The following is a 26,047-nucleotide window of genomic DNA, read 5'->3' as shown; positions in this document are numbered from 1 at the left end:
GGGTGGTAGATTGGCTGTCTCCCGGTTGTTAGAAAATCTTCCCTCAGGTCCATGTACTTTTGTAAGGATAATTTCTCAGGGAGGAATCTCCCTGCCAGCTGGACAACGACCAAGCGTCTTATGGTGGCCGGTCTGCCAGCACCTCGTCCACTGAGGCGCCGGAAGAAGTCACAGCCAGAGCGTGTCATCGGGCTTTGCTTCCCTCTTGGCTCCTGGTTCCTGCTGCAGACCTGACTTCATCCTGGCACTGTCCTGCTCAGAATACTTCATGGCTCCTCACTGCTGCCCTCAAGAATCAAGGTCAAATGCTTCAGGCTGGCACCCAGGGCCTTCTAGCCTTAACCCACAGGCTATTCCAGCTTTGTTTCCCCTTCTTACAGATGTTCACCTTGCATTTTGGCTACACTCTTCTCAATTCCTCAACCCTCTGAGCCTTGGTTCAAAGAGCTCCATTCACCTGAACAGCCTTCTCCCACCTCTGAATTCCAGCTCACCTTCCAAGACCCAGCTTCCCGTGCCTCCTCTCGCCACCCCATCCAGAATCTGCCCTCCCGTGAATCACCACTGCACTCTGCTCACTGAACACCAAGGCACAGGTGTGTGTGTGTGTGTGTGTGTGTGTGTGTCCTCCTGTGAGTCACTAGTGTACTCTGCTCCCCGAACACCGAGACGTGTGTGTGTGTGTGTGTGTGTCCTCCTGTGAGTCACTAGTGTACTCTGCTCCCCGAACACCGAGACGTGTGTGTGCGCATGTGTGCACGCACAAGCACAGGCCGTCTCAGCTGGCCCCCACAACGCGGTATCCGGAGCAGAGCCCAGCTCGATGCCTTACCCCAACCTCACTGGGGAGTGTCCACTGTGAGGGAGGAGCTGTTCTCACCCTCACTGTACAGACACTGAGGAAACTGAGGCTCTGGGAGGTTGGTCACACAAGCCCATCTAGCTCCTGAGCGAACACTCCTAAGGATCTCAACGTGGGCACATAGGAGGCAGAGGGAAGAGAGGGTACAGTATGAAGGGATGAGTTTCAAAAACCAGCGTATAGTCAGTCCAGAAGGGGCCTTAAACCCCAAAGTAAGACATTGAGGTTGCTTCCCTGGGGGGCCGTGGGGAAGCCACAGAAGTTGGATGGGAGAGGCCTTAACCACTTTGCAACAGAAGCTACTCTTGATGAGGCCAAAAGAAGGAGCACATGGTGGTGAGCAGGCCGGGAGGCACTCTAATCAATGGGGGAGGCTGGGTGGACACACCATCGAGAGAAACGCAAGTTGAACATAACATGTTTCTGATAAAATTCCCACCTTTCTTAATAATTCAGAAAAACACCTATGAGCCTGCCACCGCTGACCCCAACCCCTCCCCCTCCCCGATCACGTTCACCTCCACCCCTTTCACGCTGGGGCGCGAGGTCTGGCGCACCCTGTGTCCGCATCCCGGTTAACACGGACCCCACAGCGCCTGGTGATGCCCACCTGCCATGTAAACATTCCCTGCCTATGCGTTCAGGAAAGAGAGCTGGGGTGGTCAGGGCAGAACAGAGACGAGATGGAGAAGACACACCACTGAGGAGCCCTGTTCCTAGGCCTCGAGCTCTGGGCGGCTGCCATGGAAAAGAGGAAGCAGACCCCATGTGCCCCAGGGGGTAGGTGGATGTTTAAGATTTATTTCATCACAATCTAAGGAAGAAATTTCTAATAGTCAAAGTCCACCAAAAACGAATGGGTGGCCTTGGGAGGTAGCAGTTTCCCCAGAGGGGTGCACACAGGGAAAAGTACTTTTCTGATGGAAAAGTACTAGCGCCTCAGCAGGGCACCTGGAGCATGGGATGCTGTAGAGACCTGCTGTCTGCCTCCCCAGGCCCACACCACATCCCGTGTCCCATCAGGCCGGCACGTGGCAACACACCGCCCTGGGTTCTGTTCAACAGCCCCTATAGCTGAGTCTCTCCGGCCTCCTCTATGGCTCTAAGGGACAGCAGGGCCCCTGACTGCTGAGAACCGGACCCTTCCTCACTTTCTGCTCATTTCCCTGGGCAGCAGCCTGGCACCCTCCTTTAGACATGGCAGCCAAGAAATCCGGTGGCATCAACACCAGGAAGCCAAAGGGCTAAGAGTTCAGACAAAAAGGCCAGGAGGGGTTCTGACTTAGAGCAGCCACACCATGACGCACACACAGGCCCTTCAGATGGAGCGAGAAACAGACAAGAACAAGCAGAAGGCCCTGAGATGTACCCACCGGAGCCCGTCTAACCCCTGCAGGATCTGGGCCTGCGCTGCCAGGGAGCTGACAGTTCCCTGTAGGGGAGCCCACCCAGGCTGTGGCCCCTCTCTCTAGTAATAACAGAAACAAACCTCGTATGTATTTTGATTTTTATCTGGAGCCTTCAACGTGTCTTCACATTCCCTGTGCCACAGGCCCCTCACTACTTCGCGTGGGACAAGCAGGGTGAGGATTTTCACTCCTGTCTCACAAAGGCCAAAATCGAGGTTCCACAAGGTACTGTACTGGCCCCACGCATGTGCCCTATACACAGGGACCCCGGGGCTCCTAACCAATTGCTCTTTCCCTGGGGTGCCGACTCCTGCCTCCTGGCTCAGGAGCTGCACAGAGTGGACACTTACTGGTCAGGATGAGGGAGAGAGGGGCAGGGAAGAATGCACCGCTTACCCCCACATTCGATTTTCTTCCACAGCCCAACTCAGGCTCAGGGGAAGGTGACAGCACCCTTTCTGCTCACCTCCCCAGGAAGCGCCCACCACTCCGGGAAAGACCCTCTGTGCCTGGAACCAGCCATCCTTCCTCCTGGAAGCCCCCACCCTCTCCAGGGGCTGGGCACTGGCCCCACACCCTACAGAGAATTCCCCAAACCCTGCCATTGCCCAGGATTTACTGGCCCTGACATCCTGCTCTCTGGGAGCCCCAGCTCAGTCAAGGCTGCTGGAGAGCGAGCGCTTAGCCTGAAGCAGCCACTGCATTCAAATGTCAGTGCAGGGCCAACGTGGCTGCCACAAAGGCAAAAGGATGACCCACAGTTTGCTCTGGAATTTGTTATTTCTCAAGTGCCCCATAAAATAAATGGGCCACTAAAAATCATGTTGATTTAGAGATAGGGCTTTTTTTTGGGGTTGTAATGCTATTTTTAACCGGACCCACACAAATAAAATTTAGACAAATTAAATACTTTGAAATATACCCACACGCAGAAAACAAACACAAACAAGCACAGAAACCTCCAGTGAACAAGGCTAATCACTAGGACTCAGATGTCTAGTAAAACTGAGGAATCAGAAATTCACAACGCCCCCCCCCCCAAGAAAAAACAAAAAGGCAGCATTTATAAAAAGGTAAAAAGTAGGGGGAAGTTGAGAGTAACCCACTAATTTTTATCAGCAGAGGCCAGTCTTCCTTAGACCTAAATTATTTCCTCTACACAAACATAAAGGAAATAAAACAGAATGAAAAAGTAGTTTGGTTCAAAAAATATTTTTATATTTAAATCTGTTTTTTGGAAAGCATGCAAATTCAGCTTCTGTTCAAGAAACTATGTTTTGTTTTATTTTAAAAATCAACAATAAAGTGTGATATTTCACAGTAAAAATACATTTAATATTGGCACTGGTTCAGTTGAAAGTTCATCAGAATCGTTGGCTTTGCTCCAGTTTTCCCTCCATCAACCACAAAAAGCCAAGATTAGCCCAAGTATGTTCTTACTCTGTGTGTGAGACAAAGGCCGGAACAGGAGCAGTGGCCTTGGGAGGCAGCACTCCATCACTAAAATCTGCTCCTTTACCAAGAAGACCCAAGGAGGGGAAGAAAGCCGACCCCTGACAGAATCCTTTACTGGCATGCCAGGCACTGGCCACCAAGAAGTGGAGGGGAGTCGCTGGCTGCCACAAGGGACAAGAGAAAATGAAGGGCCCTTGTTCGCACAGTAAATGTGTTGAGGAACACACTTAACAACCATATTTCTAATCATCCAAACCACATTACAACCGCTCTTTGGGAACTCATGACTAAAATAAACCCCCTGGTGAATACTTTGAGCGCCTCCTAATTTTTCTGTTTGCAAAGGTTTGGGTGTGCTGAGATTTTCTCAAAGCAACCCTCCCTCCCTTTTTGTGCATGTCCTTGACTGCTTTTATTGACATACAAGCCTGTGACGATGCTTTAAATAGCAAACAGTTTCCATCTTTTGGGAAGATGAACCATTTTCAAAGTAGATGTCTCCTAAAAGTAGATGATTAGGTTGAGTTATCTACTGTGACGGCAGTTGAGAGGGCTGGGTACATGTGGCACTTACCCTACGCTACAGGAATGGGGACAGGGTGGAATGAACAATGCTCCACCTGTCTGGTCTTCCCTCATCTCCCCTGGTCCTTTCTGACCCCCTGCTGCTCGCACTCTGTACCCCACCACCCTAAAGCTCACTCGTTTTCCCCAAGGTATAGAGCTCTCTTTTAGCTCCCAGCCACTGTGCACGCTGTTCCCTCTCTGCTCCTCCACATACCATCCCCCTCAGCTGGGTAGGCCTGTAAGGACATCTCTCCAGCGTCCTTACAGTCTCACTCGTGTAGAATTTGTCTCATGGCCCTGCAATTGTTATTTAATATTCTCTTTAACACACTAGACTGTAAGGTCCGGGAAGGAGGGGCTGCATCTGTCTTATCTTTGTATATTGGTTCCTTATCACAAACCCAGGCCATTAGTAGTTGCTCGATAATAACAGGCTGAGTAATTTTAATAAACAGTACCACAGGCTCACGATCATGTCAAAGCCATGGACTATGGGCTCTGCATTAGATGTATCAGATCACAAATGCCCATGTAACTTTCTACCACTTAAAACTGTACCCATCAATGTCATCAAAAACAAAAAACAAAAACAAAGATAGCCAGAGTCCTGTACAAGTCTAAAAGAGCCATACGTGGAAATAAACTGTCTCGGGCTTCTTAGACTGAAACACACCTTCCTTTCCCCACGTCTCCCTGTCTGAGGACAGAGGAGCAGTCTCTCTTTGAAGACGGGGTTTCCATGGCTACCGAAAAACTTTCCATTGCAGAAAATTTCCCCCAATGACGAGAATCCTTGCAGGTTGCATCCTAAAAGTTACAGACTTCTTGTTCCATTCTGTTTTTTTTTAAAAAATACATTTTAAGAGATATTCTTCAAAAACATGGGCTCTCTCGCCTGGCATCACTTTCTCTGAATGAACTCATCCCTCAATCAAATGAGCCGAGCCAACACCATACTTTTTCCATGGCAGGCTTCAAACACTGCTGCTTAAGAAGTCACCTGAGAAACACACCTCACTAGACTTGACAGATTCCAGTTTTTGAAGAAAAATAAGAAAAATGTGTACCTGAAGACTGACTGGGAGATGGTAGAATCATTAAAATTAAACGTGTGTGAAGGTACCAGCCCCCCCAGGGCACGGTGGACTTGGGCAGTGAGTTTGCTATATGAAAGGGCCTGGTTAGTTGAACGATGGACCTGCCTGTGCAAACATCTGCTGGTGGGTCTCACTACTAATGAGCAACACTGGTCCAGGGAAGAAGCTGGAACTGAGCCCACCTGCTGGGATGTCCTCAAAGCAACACCTGTAGGAATTTCAGCTCCAGTCCCACCACTGGCTAGGTCAAAGGCAAATCGCCTGGTGAGAGGCACTGAGAGGAGGTGGAGTCTCCCTCCCAGCAGGAGTTCCTCCTAGAAGAGCAGGATGGGTGGGAAGTGCCCTTGCTGAGTCACCAGGCTTAGTTGAGAGCAAGGAACAAGCATCCTATTATAGGGCAGGGATACAGAGGGATGCACCCGAGAAACAGGATCCCAAAGGACCCCTTGAGCTATAATGGGACTCGTTCCCATGCAGTTTTAAGAGGAAAAAGAGACCAGTTTCTCTGAAGACTCCATATTCCACTCGTCCACTTTGCTTTGACTAATTCTGGGAACAGAAACTGACAAAGCATGGAGAACAGACAAGCTCAGGATGTATCAGCCCATCCCACAGGGGGCTCCCGCTCACCAGACACAGAAAGGACTTCCAACTGATGAGATAAGCAGATCTAGATTTAATCCCTACCTTACTAGGAATTCCTTACTTACAGCTGTGTGATTTTGAGAAAAAGGTTAAACTCTCTGAGCTTTGCATTCCTCATCTGTAAAACAGAGGCAAAGCCACTTCATCAAAGCAATAGAGAAAGGTGCCTGGCATATCTTAGCTACTATATTAACAATTATAAGCAATAAAAAATTCTCTCATACAATCCATACCCCCGAGTTGACAATCAAATCCACAGATCACTCCTTGTCACTGGGGAGACACTGGACCACGACTATCTTCCTCATCAACTCCTTCGTTTCCACCTCACCATGGCCCTGCGCCAGAGCTCTCCTCACTCCATTCCACCCTGCGAGGCACCAGCTTTACCTTCCAGGACCAGCTCTCCTCCATCACCGTATTTTCAAACACCTCAACAGCTCCCATTAAGAAACCCTGCCTCCCTCATTGGGTGTTCCCAACTATACATCCATGTTCTGCCCACTGCTCACCGGCCAGCACAGAGCATCCTAGCAGCCTTGCTGGCCACCTCGCTGGCTCCTGACACACATGGTACACCTGCCTTTCTTACCACTGGCCTGGTTTGGAATGTGCCCTCCTTTCCCTTCATCCTTACAAATGCCCATCCTTCAATGCCCAACCTGAGTCCAGCTTCCTAAGAGAGCCCTCTCTGCCCAGACAACCCTCCATTCCAGTCCTTGGGCACAGGGCACACTGCTAGATACAGGCAGTGCTAAAGGACACTCGACTTAGAGCTAGAGAGGGAGGGACCAGGCGACTTCCAGGGAGGGAGCATGCCATTGCCCACTGGATTAGAACCCTTCAGATGCAGCAAAAGCCTCTGACCCAGAAGCTGTAAAGTTCCAAATGCTTGGAGGCCCCAAGGCCACCCGAAGATGACTTAAACCAAGATTTATTTCAAGGGAAAGATCTTTTATCCCTGAATCCAAACCAACCTCTTATGACAATCAGGCTTAGAGAAATGAGGCTAGTGCTTCAAGTGCCACTCCAGGTCCTGGAGAGATGTGGGGCCCTGGAGAGAAGAGCTGGGAAGTGAGTGTTCAGACTGCAAATAAGGCTTTTCAAACACAGGAACCTCCTTCTGGAAGGAAACTGCAAGCTGGCCAGTGCTGAGCACATCTCATATTTGGAAAGGTCTCTTCAGTTTACAAAATCCCTTCCCATCCACTTCTCTCCTAGGTCCTTAGGACAGCCCTGGAGGAAAAATTACAGGGCAGGTGGAGCTCTCCAAGTCTAGGGATGAAAAAGCCTTGACCTGGAGACGTGAATTACACTGACAGAAGTCACGATTCTAAAAAGTACGGAACCAGGACAGGAGCCGGGGCGCTGACCTCTCAACTCGCACTTGTCCCACTACAACATGTGGAAACAAATAACCACAGCAAATAATGCCCTTGGCCAAAGGATGCCAACCACAGCACTGCCACAGCCCCAGCTGGGCTATCTACACTGTCTCTGTAGAGACTAAAGAGTCTAACACACATTTCAAGCTGGGTGAGCCCAGACCACATCACCCCAGACCGAGTGAGCAGGGTCTCCCTTGGCTGAGGCCCCTCCCCCATCAGACCTCCCTCCACTACGCCTCTGCCCTCTTTGCTGATGACCTCAGCGAATGCCTGCCCAAAGTGCAAGGCTCATGTCCAGTACCCCATCCCCCCTCACCCAGTGCACCATAGTCCCCGCCTTCCTCTGAACTTCCTTGTCACTGTCTTGGCCTCCCCTCACTCATCAGCCCTTCCTTGTGCCCTCTGGAATTGCTGCTCCTGTACCTTCAACCTCTTCAAAGGGACCCATTCTCCTCACTTTGATGGAAGCCTGGGTCTCCCTCGAGCTTATTGCTTTGCTTCCCTTGCAGTCCTTCAAACCCCACCTACCCCGGGGTCTCAAGGTGTAGTTGACGGCCTCCTTGGGTTCTGGTTCCTCTTTATATCTAGACCAATACTCCCTCATCCTGCTATAAAGAAAACCCTGTTCCTCTGAGGATAGTGCCATGGGCTACGTGACCTTCTCCCCCTCCCGTGTCTTCTCCTGAAGACTGATGCTCCTGGCTCCCAGCCTTCCTTTCCACCCCAAGGTCTACCATCATTCTGGGGGACCCCAGAAGCCAAGCCCTGGCTTTTCAACTCCCTGACATGTTCATCTCCAGTGACCTCCTCCTCCATGCCATTTCTGCCACCCAATCCCACCATCAAACCCCAAGTTTTAAACCCCAAATCATGAATTCAAGCTTTCTGCTCTCCGACTACCACCTCCTTTCATCCCAGCTGACTTGCCCAATAACTTCCACTACAAACATTTTAACCTCTTTGGAATGTCCAGCCATTGACCCCTGCATTTTCTCTCAATCTGTTCAGCCTCTCCTTCCCTCTTAATCTACCTTTGGTTTCATGACCCATCAGTGATCTGCTCAGTGATGTTCTTACTGAGACCCTAAACTCTCTTCCGTCTTTTCACTATACATAGATAGCAAAATTGTCACCCTAGATGAGCTCAAGTACTCCTTTTCTCCACGCCTGGGTAAGAGCAGTCGAGCATGGCTACAGAAAGTCATTCGTGGGACAGACTGACATCAATATAGATTCGCCGTTACCAGCTTCCAGTGGGACCTCAACGCTACCTATCACCTACCTCGGTTCTCTGGCCTACTCTCTCCCTGACTCCCTGTAATGACTATTTTGAGCCTTCCCCACTCTCTTCAGACATATGATTCTGCCACTTACCCACTCAGCCTCAGCAGTTAACCTTGCCTCCTGCCTCAGAAAAACTAGCAATCAGGCAGGAATGCTCCCAGCTTCCCACAACCAAACCAAACTTGCACCTGTCCCATTTTCTCTTCCTCTCTTCTCACTACAAAGAACAGCACCTTCTCTCAGTACAACCCGTCTTCTGACATCTTAATAAATTGAATTTTCCAATCCATGAACAACACATATCCTTTCATTTTGGGGGGTCTTTAATTTCTTCAGCCAAGTTTTATGTAGAAGAGGCCTTGTACATCTTTCATTACATTTATTCCTTGGACTCTTGCTTTCTTTTGGGGGGGAGGCAGGGAGGGTTTATCTTCCACGTCTCTGTTGAACATTTTGAACATATGTAATATAGTTATAATGATCCTTTTTATCTCCTTTTCTGGTAATTCTAACATCTGTTTTTCTGCTTCTTTGCATCCCTAGTAACCTTGGATTGAATGCCAGACATTGTAAGTTTTATCTTGTTGGGTGCTAGATATTTCTGCTTTCCTATAAATAATCTCATGTTTTGTTCTGGGATGCAGTTAGGTAGCTTGGATCAAACTGTCTGATCCTTTTGGGTCTTGCTTTGATGATTTGTCAGGTCAATCTGGAGCACTGCTCAGTCTGGGACTAATACTTCCTCACTACTGAGGCAAATCCCCCCCAATCCTTCTCTGCCCAATGTATGAATTGTGAGTTTTTCCAGGCTGGCTGGTGAGAACAGCAATGTTCCTGGCCCTCTGTGAGCACTGAACACCATCCTCTCTAATCCACCTGAATGCTCTTTCCCCACGTTAGGTAGTTTGCTCACATACATGTGTGGAAAAGTACTCCACTCCATACTTAGGGGACCTCCTGCTTATCTCTAGAGTTCTCGCCTCTCCACTACTCTGTCCTGCACACTTTGGCCACCTTGGTCCCCGCAGACTCTTCACTTCATGTTCTCAACTCAGGGAGAAGACACTGCCTGGGTTCCCATTTATATGCCAAGGCCCAGGAACTCTTTCTTAAGCCAGTGAGCTGTGACAGTCATGAAGCTCGTTTAGTTTATTTCCCATTTCTCAGGGATCGCTGTCCTTCATTGTCTGATGTTCCCTGTCTTGAACACCATTGTTTTACATATATTATCTGTTTTCGGTTTTGTTATTGTTTCAGGTGGGAAGATGAATGTGGTATCTGGTAGCCTCTCGTGAAAGAAGCAGAAATCTTTTAATTCTATTTTTAAATCTATTTTATCAAGTCACAGGTCATGAGCAAACCAAATGTACACAATTTAGACTTACGGTCTGGCTAATGTTGACACCATGCAAACAATACCGCAATCAAGATGAGGAACATTTATAATACGTCTCAGAAAGTTCTCTCATTCCCTTTCCCAGTCCACTCTTCTTCCTCCCGCCCTGGAAAATCAATAACCTCACTTCTGTATTATAGATTAACTTTGCCTCTTCCAAAATTTCACTGTATATTCTTTCTTGTAGCTGGCTTCTTTCCCTCAGCAAAATGTTTTTGTGCTTCACTGAATTCATACTTCTTCCTTTTTATTGCTGAATAGCATTCCAATGTCTGAACACACCACAATTTCCTTATCTATTTACTTGTTGATAGACATCTGGGTTTTTCCAATTTAGAGCTACTATGAACAAAGCTCTATGAATATTTACATACAAGTCATTTTGTGGACATAGGTTTTCATTTCTCTTGGGAAAATATCTAGAAATGGAACAGCTGAACCATATGGTAAGTATATGTTTAACTTCATGAGAAACTGACAAACCTTTCCAAAGTGGTTGTACCATATTATATTTCTATGAGCAACGTATGAGCATATTAGTCACTCTGTACTCTTGCCAACATCTGATACTGCCAGTCCTTTTTATTTCAGCTATTGTACTACATAAAGTATGTACATACTCCCTATATATAGAAGATTATTGCAGTTTTAACTGGCACCAGATGACTCATGATACTGAATATTTCTACATGTCATTGGCTATTTGCATATAATCTTTTGTGAAGTATCTGTTCAATTAAAATTTTGCCAATTTTTAATTGGGCTATCTAACTTAAGAGTTCTTTGTCTATTTAAGATACCAACCTTTCATCAGATATTTATACTGTGAATATTTTCTTTCATTGTGTGACTTCCTTTCAATTTCTTATTTCTGAAGGGCAGGAATCATTTTAGAAAATATTGATAATTTCAGCTTTTTAACTAGATCTAGGATCCATTTCAAATCAGTATTTGTGTCTAGTATTACCTAAAGTTCAAGGTTTTGGGTTGGTTGTTTTTTGCAGGTATCCAGTTTTCCCGGCATTTTATTGAAAAGATGATCCTATCCTTTCTCCATTGAATTACTTAGCACCTTTGTCAAAAAGCTGTTGACCATATACATGTATTTCTGGATTTTCTCTTCCATTCATTCAATTGTTCTATCTTTTTATGTGTGTGTGTGTGTATGTATATATATATGTCTTTATTGATTTCAGAGAGAGGAAGGGAGAGGGGGGAGAGAGAAAAACATCAATGATGAGACATTAATAGGCTGCCTCCTGCACGGCCCCAACTGGGGATCAAGCCTGCAACCATGTGCCCTGACCGGGAATCGAACCTCAATCTCCTGGATCATAGGTCGATGCTCAACCACTGAGCCATGCCGGCCGGGATAGTGTATCTATCCTTATGTCAACATAAAGATAGATACATAAAACAACACTGCATGTACTGTAGCTTTATGGCAAGTTTTGAAATCAGGTAGTATAAGTCCTCCAACTTTGTTCATCAAGATTGTTTTAGTTATTATGGGTCCTTTGAAATTATACATAAATATCAGAATCATCTTGCTAGTTTCTATAAAAAGACTATTAAGAGTTATGGAAACAGCCTTGGCCGGGTGGCTCAGTTGGTTGGAGTGTCATCCCATACACCAAAAAGGTTGCGGACCGATTCCCCATCGGGCACATCCCTGGGCTGCAGATCAATCCCCAATAGGGGCACATGCAGAGGCAACCAATCAATGCTTCTCTTGAATCAAAGTTTCTCTCTCTCTCTCCCTGGCCCCTTCCTCTCTCTCAAATCAATAAACATATCCTTAGGTGAGGATTTTTAAAAAAAGATTTATGGGGACAGCACTGAATGCATAGATAAATTTGAGGAATGCACAGATAAATTTGACATCTTAGCAACATTGAGTCTTCCAATCCATAACCATCTTTAGATCATCTTTAATTTTACTAATCAGTGTTTTGTAGTTTTCAGTGTAGAGGTCTTTCATATCTGTTCTCATTTTCATTCTTCAGTATTTTAATTTGTTGATGCTATTGTAAATATTCTCTCAAATTTCATTTTCCACAAGCTTGTAGCTTGTATATAGGAATAAAGTTGATTTTTGTATACTGACCTTGTATCCTGTGACCCTGCTAAATTCACTTATTAATTCTGGCAGGATTTTGGTGAATTCATTTTCTCTCACCATTGTAGTCCCAATGCCTAGAAAGATGCTTGGCAAATACACTAGTACTATGGAGGCACTTGAAAAAAAATCATTAAATGAATGCATTCAAGCCATTTTTTTCTTAAGAAGGCTAAGACAAAGGAAAAAGTTATCTAGCAAGATTTTCTGCTTATTAGTCTGTTATATTGAACCCAACCAGGTGGTGCAGGATCAGCCCTACATATTGCCTCCAGGCCAAACAGTTGTCCTTGTCCACACTATTGAGGACCAAGGTCATTAAGAAAGGTCCCCACCAGGAAATCTGCAATTTCTCAGTGTTCTTTTGGACAGGCAACCTAGATTCTCGGAACACTGTGGATCCGCACCCTCATTCCATCCTCAGAGATACACCTCTGAATCTCAGAGCTCTGTTTTACTTCAGAGAAAATATTTTTTCACAGTATCTTTGTTTAAAATCAGACAGTGCCCAACAACTCACTCTGTGCCTCTCCCAATGTGTCATCATCTCACACACCAGGGCAGTCATGACGGCTCTCCTCTGCTCGGTGGGACCCGTGAACGCTGTCTCATGTGGCAGGGAGATACTTATGTCTTGGGTGTCTACATTTGCTGAAATATTAAAATGAAACTCCAGGAAAGGAACAAGTGCTAAATGTTAGTTTTAAAAAAAAAGCTCCCTATACTATGGCTATACTGGTCTTTGCATACTGAGCTGCCTTGCTATACCATTATTTGATCTCTGTAGGCAATTTTACCAGCCTGTAAATGAATAAGTATTACATAGGAGAAAAAAAGACTAGCTGAGGTTGACACTAGCATAGCATCTTAGAGGCAATCGTCAAATATGTTTCTCACAAGAAGTCTAATTATTAAATTCATAAATATCCCTTCCACTGTAAAAGCGATAGCAATGGTTAATGCCACCAATCCCGTAGGGAACACAGGAAAATTATGGTTTTAATTTCAACCATTAAAGTACCGGCAGCTTTATGAAGAGCTGGGTCTGCACATGAAAGCACCGCAATGAATTCTCTTCCCCTGGGACTTGGGATCAACAGACTCAACAGCCTGCCCTGCAACACGGATACACTCAGCTACCTCTCCCCTTCCCCTGAACTGTACATCCACCAAGCAGAGTGCAGTGGAGGGAAGGCTGCTGATGGAGGAGCTGCTTAGGACAGAGCTCTTCATCGGCAAAATCGGTGCCCAGGAGGGCACACGCGGCCGGAGGTGCCTCCCGGGTTGTCAGGGATCTTTGCCGTGTATTATATAGAAGAACTCAGTCAGGGACAGATGATAGCCACAGCTGACAAGTGAGAGAGCTCTCCCGAATCTGTTGCTAGTGCCTGGCTGCTGTCCACTGCTGTTGCCAGGGAAACAGACGTCAGCTTGATGGAAACAAGGATCAGCGAAAACTTTCACTTACCTCGTTTCCACTGATCCCGACAGCCATTTCTATGGAAACAGCAGCTGCGAGCCAGCGGCAGAGGGGTTACCACTCACTTGTTAATGTCAGGTGTGGCTACCAGCCTGTGCACTTCAGGTACCGTGGTACCCACAGCACCAGGATCCAGCTGTCAGCTACCCCCGACAGCCTTTTAACTCTGCAACAAGAAAGTGAAGTGTTTAAAAGTATATATAAACGTTCAGCTTGGTTCTTCATTTGAAAAAGGAATCTCGCATTCTTCCATTTGAAGCTGAAGTGGGGCTTAACTGCTTGTTCTACCAAAGCCAAACCATGTGAAGTCACCAGAGGACTAGGGAGCTCTCCCACAGCTTTCAGCTCCACTCACAGCATTACTTCCCAATTCAGGAAAAGAGACATCCAACCGTGTGGGCAAGCCTTTTGCATATTAGCCTAGACAAGCCAACGACAGATACAGCTAAATATTGGGAATTACTTTGCTATAAATGATCATTAGGAGTGTCTTCTTGAAATTCTGGCAGCTTAATCATCACTAATTACACCAGGAAAAAAATTTTTTTTAATTGTAAGAACTATCTACAAAGAACCCTCCACAATTTCTTTGTTTTTTCTGAGTCTGTTGGTCAAGGTACAAAATTAACTCACGGACTCAGTACAATTTTATTCTGTAACATAGTGGTAACCAGGCATGCTGACAGCCTGGTTATCCCATTACCTAACAATCTGCCTTTCAACATTGTAAGCAACTCAGCTACTCCTTTAAGATGCAAGTTATGTCAGAGGAGTATGTACAGGAAGAAATTCTGTTGTTCCTTTTCTATCAGCAGAGGCTGGTCAAGTGTTGAATGAGAGCAAAATCGAATCCCAGTCATGAATAATTCATAAGAGTGCCTACTCCCAGAGGGTATGTCACCACTTATAAAATACTCACAAGCAATACAGCCACTATCTACCCTGATACGTTTGTCTCCTTTGCCAACGTTCAAGGGGGAGCAATCTCTGATTTACCGTGGCTCATACTGGTGTGAATTTAAATGGACCAGGGTGCAAATGACAATGCCCCAAACCTGCTCCTATTCTGTATAATTCTGATATGATACAGTTGACAGTCCCACCACTACCATCACCTTCCCTCTCCCTTCTCCACACACCAGCAGTTAAACAAGAAAAGCAGCCATGCCTGGGTCTCTGTCTAGGCCCTGGGAGCTGATGCAACTAGAATGGGGCATCGGAAGGATGCAATAGCGAAATTCAGAATAAACGCATGGTTTGAAAATCACTTTTCTATAATGATTGACCTCATCCATGTCCCCACAAAACTTTTAAAGTTAAGATACACAGGCCTCAGCCAATCAATGACAACTCTCATCACTGATGTTTCCATCTCTCTCCCTCTCCCTTCCTCTCTCTGAAACCAATAAAGACATATTTTAAAAAAGAAAGAAAGAAACAGGCCTAAAGTAATATAAAATTGGATTAATGATTTAAAAAGATAACCTGTGACCTGGTAGATTTGCAACTTATTGGTACACAAAGACACAAATTAATTTAGAGCTGAATGATCTGGAATTTATAGACATAGGTTGAATTTACATTCAATCTTAGATCATAAAATGGGGCTTACACAGAGCATTTATCTTCCAACAACATACAAGGACTGCTTAAGAAAAGAAGTGGTTCAAATATTTTTCATAAGATGCTGGCAAAACCACAGCTTTGAAATCATAGGCAACTTACAAATGATTTTCATCTACTCTTTAAGCAGGCCCAGGAGGTGGTTTATGTAGTAATACCCTTTAGTAATAATTGGCTATGTCATATATATACACACATGTGTATATAATAAAGCATTTAAGAGTATAACTTCGACTTTTCACTAATTCAGGCCTACCTTGTCCAATAAGTATTAATTGGTTTAAAAGGACTGAGTTGGTTAGGTTTTCCTTGCATCAAATCCTATTTTATATATTCCTACTTGAGCCATCATAATAACAACAATGGCCAAGCACTCTACACTCTTGCTTGCTGAATCCTCACACAACTCTACACAGTTGGTATTATTAGCTGCATTTCAGACAGAAAAGTAAGATTCAAAGAGGTAAGTAATTTGCCCCAAATCTCACGTAAAGGTAGAGCAAAGATGCAAGTCTTGATGATCCAACTCTAAAGCCACTGTGTTACAGAAATGCCATTGCCTACCCCTATTTGTGCCACAAAAACAAAATCACTATTAGACATAACATCCATTGCAATGATTCAGAGCTGCAGAATCCTGTCCAGCTGACACAGTCTCCTCTTCGAGGGCACAGAATACAGTATTAATGTGTGGACAAAGCACATTCTCTGATCATTTCCAGGAAATCCAGAGAATGGTATCCTTCAGATAATTTCCACTTCACCGGGGGGGGGGGGGGGGGGGCGGCACAAATTTAATATACAGATACATTAAACGAGTAAAATCCTCTGCATGGTTTTCAAAGCCCTTCTACATTCCTTAGCTGATTTAAAGCCAGCCACCCAGGGGGGAAGGCAGATGGTGGGATCACCCCTGTTTGATGAGGAGACTGAGGCTCAGGGCTACTAAGTGAAGTGCCAGAGTTAGTGTGTGACACTGGCTGGACCAGAATCCAGGTCTTCTAGTTCCCCTTTCATCTACCAGTCCCCTCCTCGGTGTCTGAACCCCACCTGTGGGGACTACTCCAGCTTATGGCAGGTGTGCCCAGCATCGGGGGAGTCCTGCAGGTGAAGAACCGAGCCCACTGCCCATGGCACCCCTTCAATGACGCTAAAGAAGCAAAGCACCAAAACACCAATGTGTTCTCTTATTTTGCCTATTTACCAACAAAAACCTCAAAAGACGCAAGGAGTTAATCTCCCTCTCTCTCTAAAAATCAAGAAAAACATTTTTAAATAAACAAACAATTTTAAAAGTGAAAAATTACCAAGCTTCTAAAAAGCTGCAGGACAGGAGCTGCAGCCTGCCTGAATTGAAGATTTAAACGAGAATGCTTTCTAGTCGCTGGTCATAATGGGACCATCTCCTCAGTGACAACTTAATGTGAAGCTGCAACACAAGTTAGAGTCACTCTCAGCTTCTCCCAAGGCACACTGTCATCAGAGATCAAAGTCTGTCTGTGCTCACACTTGGCTACACAGGGTGTGTAGTCCGTAAACGTTGTACTCACCTTGAGAAAAGGGGTCCGTTGTAAAACCAAAGGTTTTCCCAAAGCATCTACCTTAGAATGTTTTAAAAATATACCAACAACACATCACGTGGCAGATTAAAATCAGTTAAAAAATAAATAGGATGGCCTGGCCACACAAAAGAGAAGGAGCCAAGGACCAGAAACATATTTCCCAGTGGTTAACAGACTTAAAGACACACATCGTCACTTCACTATTCATCAGAGGCTACGGCATGGCCCTAAGTTTCTAAAACAGAGGAGTCTTCTAATGGGGTGCTTTTGGAATTACATCTGTATTGGTCGGACGGGCCCTCAGGGTCTTTGTAACACTTTTAACATTTACATCGTTCTGGATTTGAAATCTCTCCAGTGTGCCCTAAAGAACTGTCACGAACTAAGATTAAAATTAAAATATTTTAAATTTGCTTTAACAAGAAGATGAATACAAATGACCCATTTTTATTTTTGGTTGCTCTGGGGGAAAATCAAGGGGAACGGCTGGGCAGAGAAGCCCAGGAAATAGTTCAGGCAGGTGGGAGCCTGCTAGCTCCTAAATTTCCCCAACAGATACCTCAACATCTTTCAAGGTCCAGCTGACAGCCCCTTGGTCCACACCTCTACTCTAGCTTTGCCCTCCTGTGCTGCTTAACAAGAGTCTCTACCAGACAATGACTGTCTGAACACTAGGCCTCCGTCTGGGTCTTAGACATCTTGGCACCCCTGGCCTCTGGCCCAGAGCCGGGCACTCGACAGAGCTCAGGAAATGCTGGCCCAATTAGCCCACGTGGCTGAGAGGCCCTGCTTTGCAGACCCGGTTCTTACTTCACATGAAACACCCCTCCGCATTTCCTACCCAAGTGGCCTCCACCTCCGGGGTAGTGGGGTGGGTCTGCAGCCCCTGGGAACAGGAACTGACAAGTGAAATCACTAGGGAGCCTTTGATTTTATTTTTAAAAATTTGTGTCGTTTGCATTCTTGTTCATAAGGGATCTGGCTTTGCTTTGATACTAAAATGTTTAAATTACTTGTAAATTTAATTATTTCCCCCCAAATATAGTTTGGTAAACTGGTTGTTCCACAAGGGTGGGTGCCCTTTTTAATCCCCCAATTTGGGTCCCCCTGGGGGTGCGTATTTAATGCCCACCTTTCTAATGGGGAGCCCCCTCCTCCCACCTTTTCCTTTTTCCCTTTTTAAGCAGCCTCGGCCTCGTGGAGCCAGGGGCCGGTTCCTGCTCTGCAAGCTCGGAGATAAGGCACGTCACTGGCACTGTTGAAATTAGTGGTTTCCATGGCCTCAGTCAGTTTAGTTGGATTTGGAGACAGGAGGCGCCAAGGAAGTCACAACAGGACTGCTGTTGACCTTGGACAGGCTGTTCCTGTGGCCGAGTTAAGCAAGATGCTGTTTCTCCGGAGATAAATTCCACCCTTACAATCCCAACACCAACCTGAGCCACAGAGGCTCATTAGGAGGGGAGCACATTTAAAGTACTAAGTGAAAGAACATGTGGCTTGAGGAGCCACTTCTCTGCAGAAGGAAGCTGTGTTAGGGGTGGGGGACCAGGGTATGCCCCCCCCCCACCCGCTCCTCTCAGTGGGGGACACGGCTCCCAGGCCACTTCTAGACAGGCCTTCACAGGACGGCATGTGTCCAGGTGTGAAGCCGGCCCCACTGGGTCAGGGGAGTTCCAAAGCCTTACCCCCGCACACAGGCAGGGAGGCTAGAGGGAGCAAGCAGAGGTGGCTGGCTTGGCCTCCCACTCTGGAAAGGGCGATGTGGAGAAAAATTCGATAGAGGCCTCTCCCCTGACTCAGCGGTACATGAAGACATCACTTCCCCGAGATACAAGCTCCGCAAGCCCCGAAAGAAGGTAAAGTGAGTGCCGAGGTGACGAGAAACTCACTCGGAAACAAGTCCATCAACAGTGTTTCCTGAGGATGTCTGCACTTGGTGGGTAACAGAGGCTCCTCTGGGGAGGTGGGACCTCCTGCGCCCCTCTCCACCCCCACCAACAGTTACACTCCCCCAGCTGGAGCCACTTCTGAGAGCGCCTTGATGGTCCCGGCTCCCTTCCCTGGGGTTCTTACTCCCCTTTCTGCGGTACCTGCAGGATGGGAGGATGCACAGCTGCCCCGAGGGGCTCTGCAAGGGCCACTCCAGGCAGGGCAGAGCCCAGAAACACCAGAAGTCCCCTTCCTGAGCCAGTCCCCCTGAGCCCTCTCTATACCAGGTCAGTCACAGAGCTGAGGTGGTAAACTAAATGAAATTCCAAAAACAGTGACTGAGTGACAGGGACTATGATGAGACCAAAAACATGTATGTGCAAAAGCTGATCATTCCTCTGCATTTAAAGGAAGACTCTACCAGTTAAGATTAAAAATGAATTAGAGGAAAAACTCTCCCAGTGACAGCAACAGAAAACCAAGCTGATAAATGATCCTGAGACAAAAGACGTAAGATTTTGAAATTTGTTCAGTATTTATGTGCAAATCTAGGCTTCTTTCTCCTTCACAATGAAATCTAAAACACCCTGGAAATACTCATGATTATTACAAAGGGCCAGGTTATATACCGATGGGGATGAAACCTCAACCGACACCCTTTCCTGGGGGAGTCCAAGGTTGGGACTCCTTTCCCTCACTGGTAAATCCACTTCTGCACATGGGCAAATTAATGTAACTGGCTTCAGGGAAACGTTTTCATTAAATTAATAGTGTTTGGCAAGCGTCAGAAAACACAGGATCTCACAGACAGATATAGGCAGAAAGAATCACAGTTCAATCCAAAAGCAACACATGGAGGAAACATCAGAGTCCACACGCATGCAGAGGAGCCACGGGGGCACCTGGGGGGGACACAGAGCCGCCCACCACACACGAGGCAGAATGTGCAACATGGATCCAACTGCTTACCCACTAAGGACACCAAGAACCAGGTTAAGGACGAAAAATGAGCCAAGGATTATCAGACTAACAAAATACACCCATGGCCACTCCCATCCTATCGCATCATTTACCTGTAAAATGTAAGGAGATCAGTTATCAGTTATCTATTTACTAAAGAGCGGAGCCCCGGGAGCAGCTGCCAGACCACACGGGGCTTTGATGGAAGATTAGCGCTCCCAGGACAAGGACCCCACCTAGGGCCTTCCATTTTTTTGTCTTCAAATAAAGACAAGTTCTGCTGCTGAATTCTGTGGCCTACCAAAAGTCAGCCGGGATCAGCTCATTTAGCTACTGTCTTGTACCAATTAATCTGCATTATATTTGGATCCAGACCAATCAAGCAATTATACACGTGTCTCATTTTAGGACAGACAAAAGGGCAAAGCAATGGAAACTATTTAAATCCCAAGCAACAAACGCTGATTAATTTCTGGTCAATAACTATTCTATAGCTTTCTTGCATGAAGGCTGGTGAGGTTCCAGGAAACATCGAGATTTGGGAAGCCTCAGCAGAAAAGAAAGCATCTTAGAGGATGTGTAAAGCGCTTGGCACCCACCCGGAGGCCCCCATCTAGCAAAGCCTGTGTGGTCTTGGCATCTATCCTCAGGACTCTGCTTTCAAGATGAAAGAGGTGTAGCTTACCCGCTCAATACACCAAGTACAAGATTTAGTACGAAAAATGACCCAAAGATGACGAGACTGACAAAATACACCCAGGGCAATTCAAATCCCATAGCATCATTCATCTGTAAGAAATAAGATGGTCTCATAGGAGTGGGTTAATAAGGGAATCTAGTAAGGAGAGAGGGTCACGTTAGAGACAGCATTCTATACATTTAATGAAACATTTACTTAGATTCAAATAAGAAACAACAGTAGCCAATACATATTCATTTTATATTCCCAACAGACACACACACACACACACACAGCCATCAAAGCTTTCAGGGCAAATGGAGTCAACTTTGGCCACCAGTGGGGAAATCAGCTGGGACTTGGCTCTTCTTCACAGGAAGCTGCCTTGATAAGGGATTTTCAGAAAAGCGCTTAGCAGAGGACAAAAGTAGTGCTTAGCTGAAAACTATTTTCTATTCTGTCCAAGTTGTTAGTACTTTTTTTGCTTTTAAAATTTGTGATGATTGCTCGGCTGGGCTTGACTCAGCGGTTAAGCATCAACTTAAGATCCAGGAGATCACAGTTCGATTCCCGGTCAGAGCACACGCCTAGGTTGGGGGCTCAGTCCCCAGTTGGGGACATGCAGGAGGTAGCCAATCAGTGACAACTCTCTCATCATTGATGTTTCTTTCTCTCTCTCTTCCTCCCTTCCTCTCTCTGAAATCAATAAAGATATATTTTTTAAAAAAATTGATGGTGGAAAAGTCTTAGTTATAGAGACAAATTGGCAACATTTGACTCTATAAAGTCTGTTCTTTTAAAAAAAAAAAAAAAAAACTTAAAACAATAACTTTCCATTGGAAGCCAACCCATCCAAGGAAACTCAACCCATCTTAAATCTGGATGGCCCTCAAGCAGTAAATCAAGCACAGTTAAACTAATGCAGAGAAGGTGAGTATTCTGAAGTCAGCAAGCTGACATACTCAAGGGTGCTCTTAGGAATGACATTTTTAAGACTGTACCACAGGAAGGACCCAGGAGTAGGAAAAGGCCCTTATCTCACACACTTATCTTGGACCTGGATGACCCAGCCAGGGAAAGCTGGCCTCAGCTGGAGCTGACTGGCTCATCTAGAGGAACCCCAAGGCCCCTACTGTGGGACAAGCTCAAGCAGGACAGTCAGACGTGGCCTCCCTGACAGATGCTCCCAGGAGAGGTTTGGTCATGAGCAGCTTTCATGATGGAGCAAACAGGTGCTTTAAGGTTCACGGCTGGCTGGAACTTACCAACAGCACAGGTCAGTGGTAAATTGGGCAAATGCTTCTCCCAGGAAGGAGATGCTAAGGACCAGTCAGGGACAGGATGAATGGCCCCAGGCCTGATTTTGCTGGAACACCCAGAATCTCCAGTATACAGAACTATATACACTCTGGGCTGACTCATGGCTCTTCCCTTGCAGGTGCGAGCCCTTCAGCCTTTACGCATGTGCTTTCCTCCACACTATGTGGCTCCAGGTTTTAGCTTACAGAATGAGGCTCATGCATTTCACTGCCTCATACAGAAGCCAAACAGCAAAAGAGAACATAAAAAAAAAAAATTACCTAACATCTGTTGCTGAAATCTAGGGAAAGGGCATTAAATCCCTTATGAAACACCTGTTTGGCCACATGAAAACTGATGTGCTTAATAGAACTCATATCAGCCTGCACATCTTACACTGGCAATTACAGTAATGAATGAGCCAAGGCCATGGCTGCAATTGTTGATCTAATTAAGCTGGATAAACTAATTTCAGGAGGAAGGCAGAGGGTAATTCTTCCAAAGCAACTACGCCACCAAACTTATTTAAAAACCCATGTGTGGAGGACAAGAAACAGGCTGCCTGGTGTAGTGGCCAGAGCCCAGCCTGCATTCAGGACCTTCCAAAGGGACCTCTCTGGGTCTGTTTCCTCTCTGCTGGAACAGGAGTGTGCATGACAGGAGAGTGCATGCTCACAGGTTGGGAGAAACATGTTCAAGTCCAGGACTCCCACCAGGAGGCCCCACTTTTCTACAGCTCTGGCTAAGTCAGTGGGCTGAGCCCTCCCTCTGCTTCCCCACCCTCATTCAGGCCTCAGTCTTGTGTTCCAGGAAATGGCTCTAGTAACAGCGGTCTGCTCCACTTGGGAGGGGCATTTTTTTCCCCCCATTCAAGACCCTTTTAATTTCTTAAGAGTGTTTGACAGATTCACATTTACTCAAATCAGAAATATCACCTGGAATGACAGCTGGGAGCTGGGGGCTGGGAGAAAGGCCAGAGCTAAACAAAGGCCACAGGAGACCCTAAATCTCCAGCAGTTGGGGAAGAGAAATGGAGCTCAAGCTTTAAGGGCCAGTCTTTCTCTTAACTAAACCTTCTCAACCCAGTCTCTTCTCACAGGCTAGTGTTCCTTAGACCTTACCATATACATAAGACAAGTCAGAACTGGCAAGCTGCTCCCTAAAATAGCCACATGAAAATAGAGACACCGGTCCTAGTTGGTATGGTTCATGGTTAGAGAGTCGGCCTGTGCACCAAAGGGCCATGGGTTCGATTTCCAGTCAAGGGCACGTACCTGGGTTGCAGGTTCAATCCCCTGCTCTGGTCGGGGCACATATGGGAGGCAACCAATCAATGTCCCTCTCTCTCACATCAATGCTTCTCTATCTCTCTCTCCCCTTCTCCCTTCCTCCTTCCCTCCCTTCCACTCTCTCTCTTAAAAAAAAAAAAAAAAAAAAAATTCTCGGGTGAAGATTAACAAAACAGAAAGAAAGAAAATAGAGACACTGCTTGGAATTTTGTCTGCATGGCCTTTATCAACAATGGAGAAACTGGCATGAGCTGAAGTATTTCAATTTAGAGTAATTTTTTTAAATATTTATATCAAAGTGATCATGTGGACTCTCCCGGTGCCCAGTGAACAATATTCTATTGAGAGTCAGTTTTCCCTCACTTCAAAGGTTGAAATGCATATTCATGTCTCCAATTAAAGGCCAACTTTAAGGCTTCCTGTCTTTTCTAACTGTTGAAAACACTACTGGAAACTTGGGATACTGGTTGTAGCTCCCCTGAGCATGGAATGAGAGAAAGGTAGAGAAAGGCAAGCCCTTGGCCAACTAGAGAGGAATTTCCCATGTACCTTGAATAAAATAGATGGTCAAGTTGACCATGAGAACATCCTATTAGAGTCTGACAGCTAGCACCTCCATAGGCGTGTTCACTGAGAAAGGGCTTTGCAATAAAGCAAGAGGCCATATATAATTTATATAGATGGCTCTCTCCTGAAACTAATACTATTCTCATTTATCTCTTACATTCAAGAACATTTCCTCCAAGTTGAAGAGGGGAAAAAAAGATCATGTAGTCTTGTTCTGCATCTTAAAGATAAAATTAAAGCCCAAAGAGTTTCAGCGACCTGCCCAAGGTCACACACCAAGCCCTATCCCAGCCTTAATGTTCTTTCTTTCCTTGCGCTATACCCTTCTGCCTCTGTGGCCAACAAATGTATGTGGGTCAGATGACAGCTTAATCATGTTTAAGGAATTCAATTTATAAAAGCTCTACAATAACTTTTTCCACCCGAGTTAATAATCCCACTCCCCACACATCCACATGGTTCAGTTCTAAGTGTGTCTTTCTGCATATCGGGCCCACCTGTACTTTCCTTCTCAAGACTATTTGCAAGACTCTCTGGAGATCTGAGGTATCAATGAGCTTGTGAACACTGACTGAATATAAACTTGACAAGATGCAATATAATCAACATAATCCCTGGCAAAGACTTTGTCTACCATATACAAACCCCTAAAGGATTGTAAAATGTGCTTGCCATCAATATTTAAAAACTTATCTCCTTAGTTCTCTCTCAAGGTGTTTCCTTGACACCTTAGTTGTGGATAAAAATTAATATTTAAACATGGCCCATCTACACTGAGGCAATGGGATTTTACACTTGAAGAGTCATAGGAATTCGTATTTGTTGAGCACCTGCTCTGTGCCAGGCACTGTGCTGGGCAGGGCTGTTCTGTTCTGGAACACAGCTGTGTGGCTTCCCACTGACCGTGGCCCATAACATATTAGGAAGGCTTGGTGCCTTGGCTCCTGCCTAGCACTATGATGAGTTAATAAATATAATCAACAAGTAATTCAACACAACCTGATGTGTTTCAGAGACTGCGATCTCAGTGAACTCTGGAAGACATGACTTAGCCATCCTCAAGTGTTCTAAAAGGGTGGGAGAATGCCAAAGAGAGTATGCTGGATTCTAGTGTAGACCAGGCGTCGACAAACTCTGACCTGCAGGCCAAACCCACCTGCTTTTGTACAGCTAAAAATGGCTTTTACATTTTTAAATGGTTGGAAAAAATCAAAAGAATATTTCACGGCACATGAATGTTATACCAAATTCAAATTTCAGTGTCCATAAAAATGGTTTCATTGGAACAAAGCTGCCCCATTTGTCTACATGGTGTCTATGGCTGCTTCTGAGTGACACGGGCAGAGAGCAGAATTGAGTAGTTGTGACACAGACATTATGGTCTGCAAGGCCAAAACATTTACTATCTGGTCCCTTATAAAAAAAGTCTGCAAATCCCCGTTCTAGATCAAGGACCACAACCACTTGCTATAGGACCCTGGAGATGTTCAGTGGTTTCTCTATAATCTACTGTTTCCATCTTCAAAATCCCAGACTTCCTATAAAGGGATACAGGATGGGATAATGTTGATAAATTATGTGAGTTCCTCCAGCTAAATAAAGATGCCATGTAGTTCACAGATAATATAATTATGTTACCAAATTATTAACTCTGATTGTCATATTAACAATAGAGATAATAATTACATGATCTTAGGTGATACTTAAAGGTTCTCAGGAAAGCAAGTGGAAACTTGTTTCTGGGTACACGGAGTTTTCTCTGCTTTAATCGCGCACTCCCAGAGGTTTCACTTGCTTGATAATAGGAAACTATCATGAGAAAATGTGCAGAAATCTAAGATAAAGTATAAAATTGTCCATTAGTCAAGGCATGTTGGATCAGCAGTAAACAATTCACCATGACTACAGAGAACAAGAGAGCTGAGAGGATCACAGACTTTTACTTTTTTAAAAAAAATCAAAATGTTGTTTTCTGTACTGTTTAGGGGAAGGATCAGAGTTTGGGCTATTTAGATGATTTTTTTTATTTATCAGAAATTTCAAGGGAAATTTGGGAGGCCTCAACTAATCTAACTAGGAGTTGCAATTTTTTAGATAATACTAGTGAAAATGAACCCTTTACTTAATTTGAGGGTCCCCTTGCACAAGCATGGTCTTGGCTCATCCAATATAATCTCCCTCCTTCGTCCTGTTCATGAATGGCATCATTATACAGATATAAATAACAGATGTACATATCCACACAGACACACACACACTCTCTATAACAATAAGAAAAAGGAGAGAAACAAGATATAACATGTTGATGATGCTGAAACCTTACTAGCAAACTAGACACATACTTTGGGAATGAAAATAAAAACACACCCTCTTTGCCTAACACTGAGAATACAGGGACTTCTATGGTCCAGTAAACATGGTGCTCACTGGGGAAGGG

The 26,047-nt window shown here is 45.4% G+C and overlaps 1 protein-coding gene across 4 annotated transcripts in view; it reads right to left on the bottom strand.

Annotated features, from left to right (window-relative positions):
• The window catches only part of CACNA1D (calcium voltage-gated channel subunit alpha1 D), a 286,732-nt gene that overhangs the window by 104,996 nt on the left and 155,689 nt on the right, over positions 1–26,047 (bottom strand). For 2 of the 4 annotated variants that reach the window (XM_087825031.1, XM_087825030.1), the window contains exon 8: positions 20,462–20,565. In XM_087825031.1, the coding sequence (XP_087681157.1) occupies positions 20,462–20,565 (104 nt within the window). Of the gene's footprint in view, positions 1–19,785; positions 19,890–20,461; positions 20,566–26,047 lie in introns of all 4 variants that reach the window. The other 2 variants (XM_087825033.1, XM_087825032.1) reach the window with 1 other exon arrangement.

This window comes from Miniopterus natalensis, chromosome 15 (genome assembly GCF_054644295.1).
Source record: "Miniopterus natalensis isolate mMinNat1 chromosome 15, mMinNat1.hap1, whole genome shotgun sequence".
Taxonomy (NCBI): Eukaryota; Metazoa; Chordata; class Mammalia; order Chiroptera; family Miniopteridae; genus Miniopterus; species Miniopterus natalensis.
The sequence above is the reverse complement of the archived record's forward strand: the minus strand, read 5'-3'. Positions and strand labels throughout refer to the sequence as shown.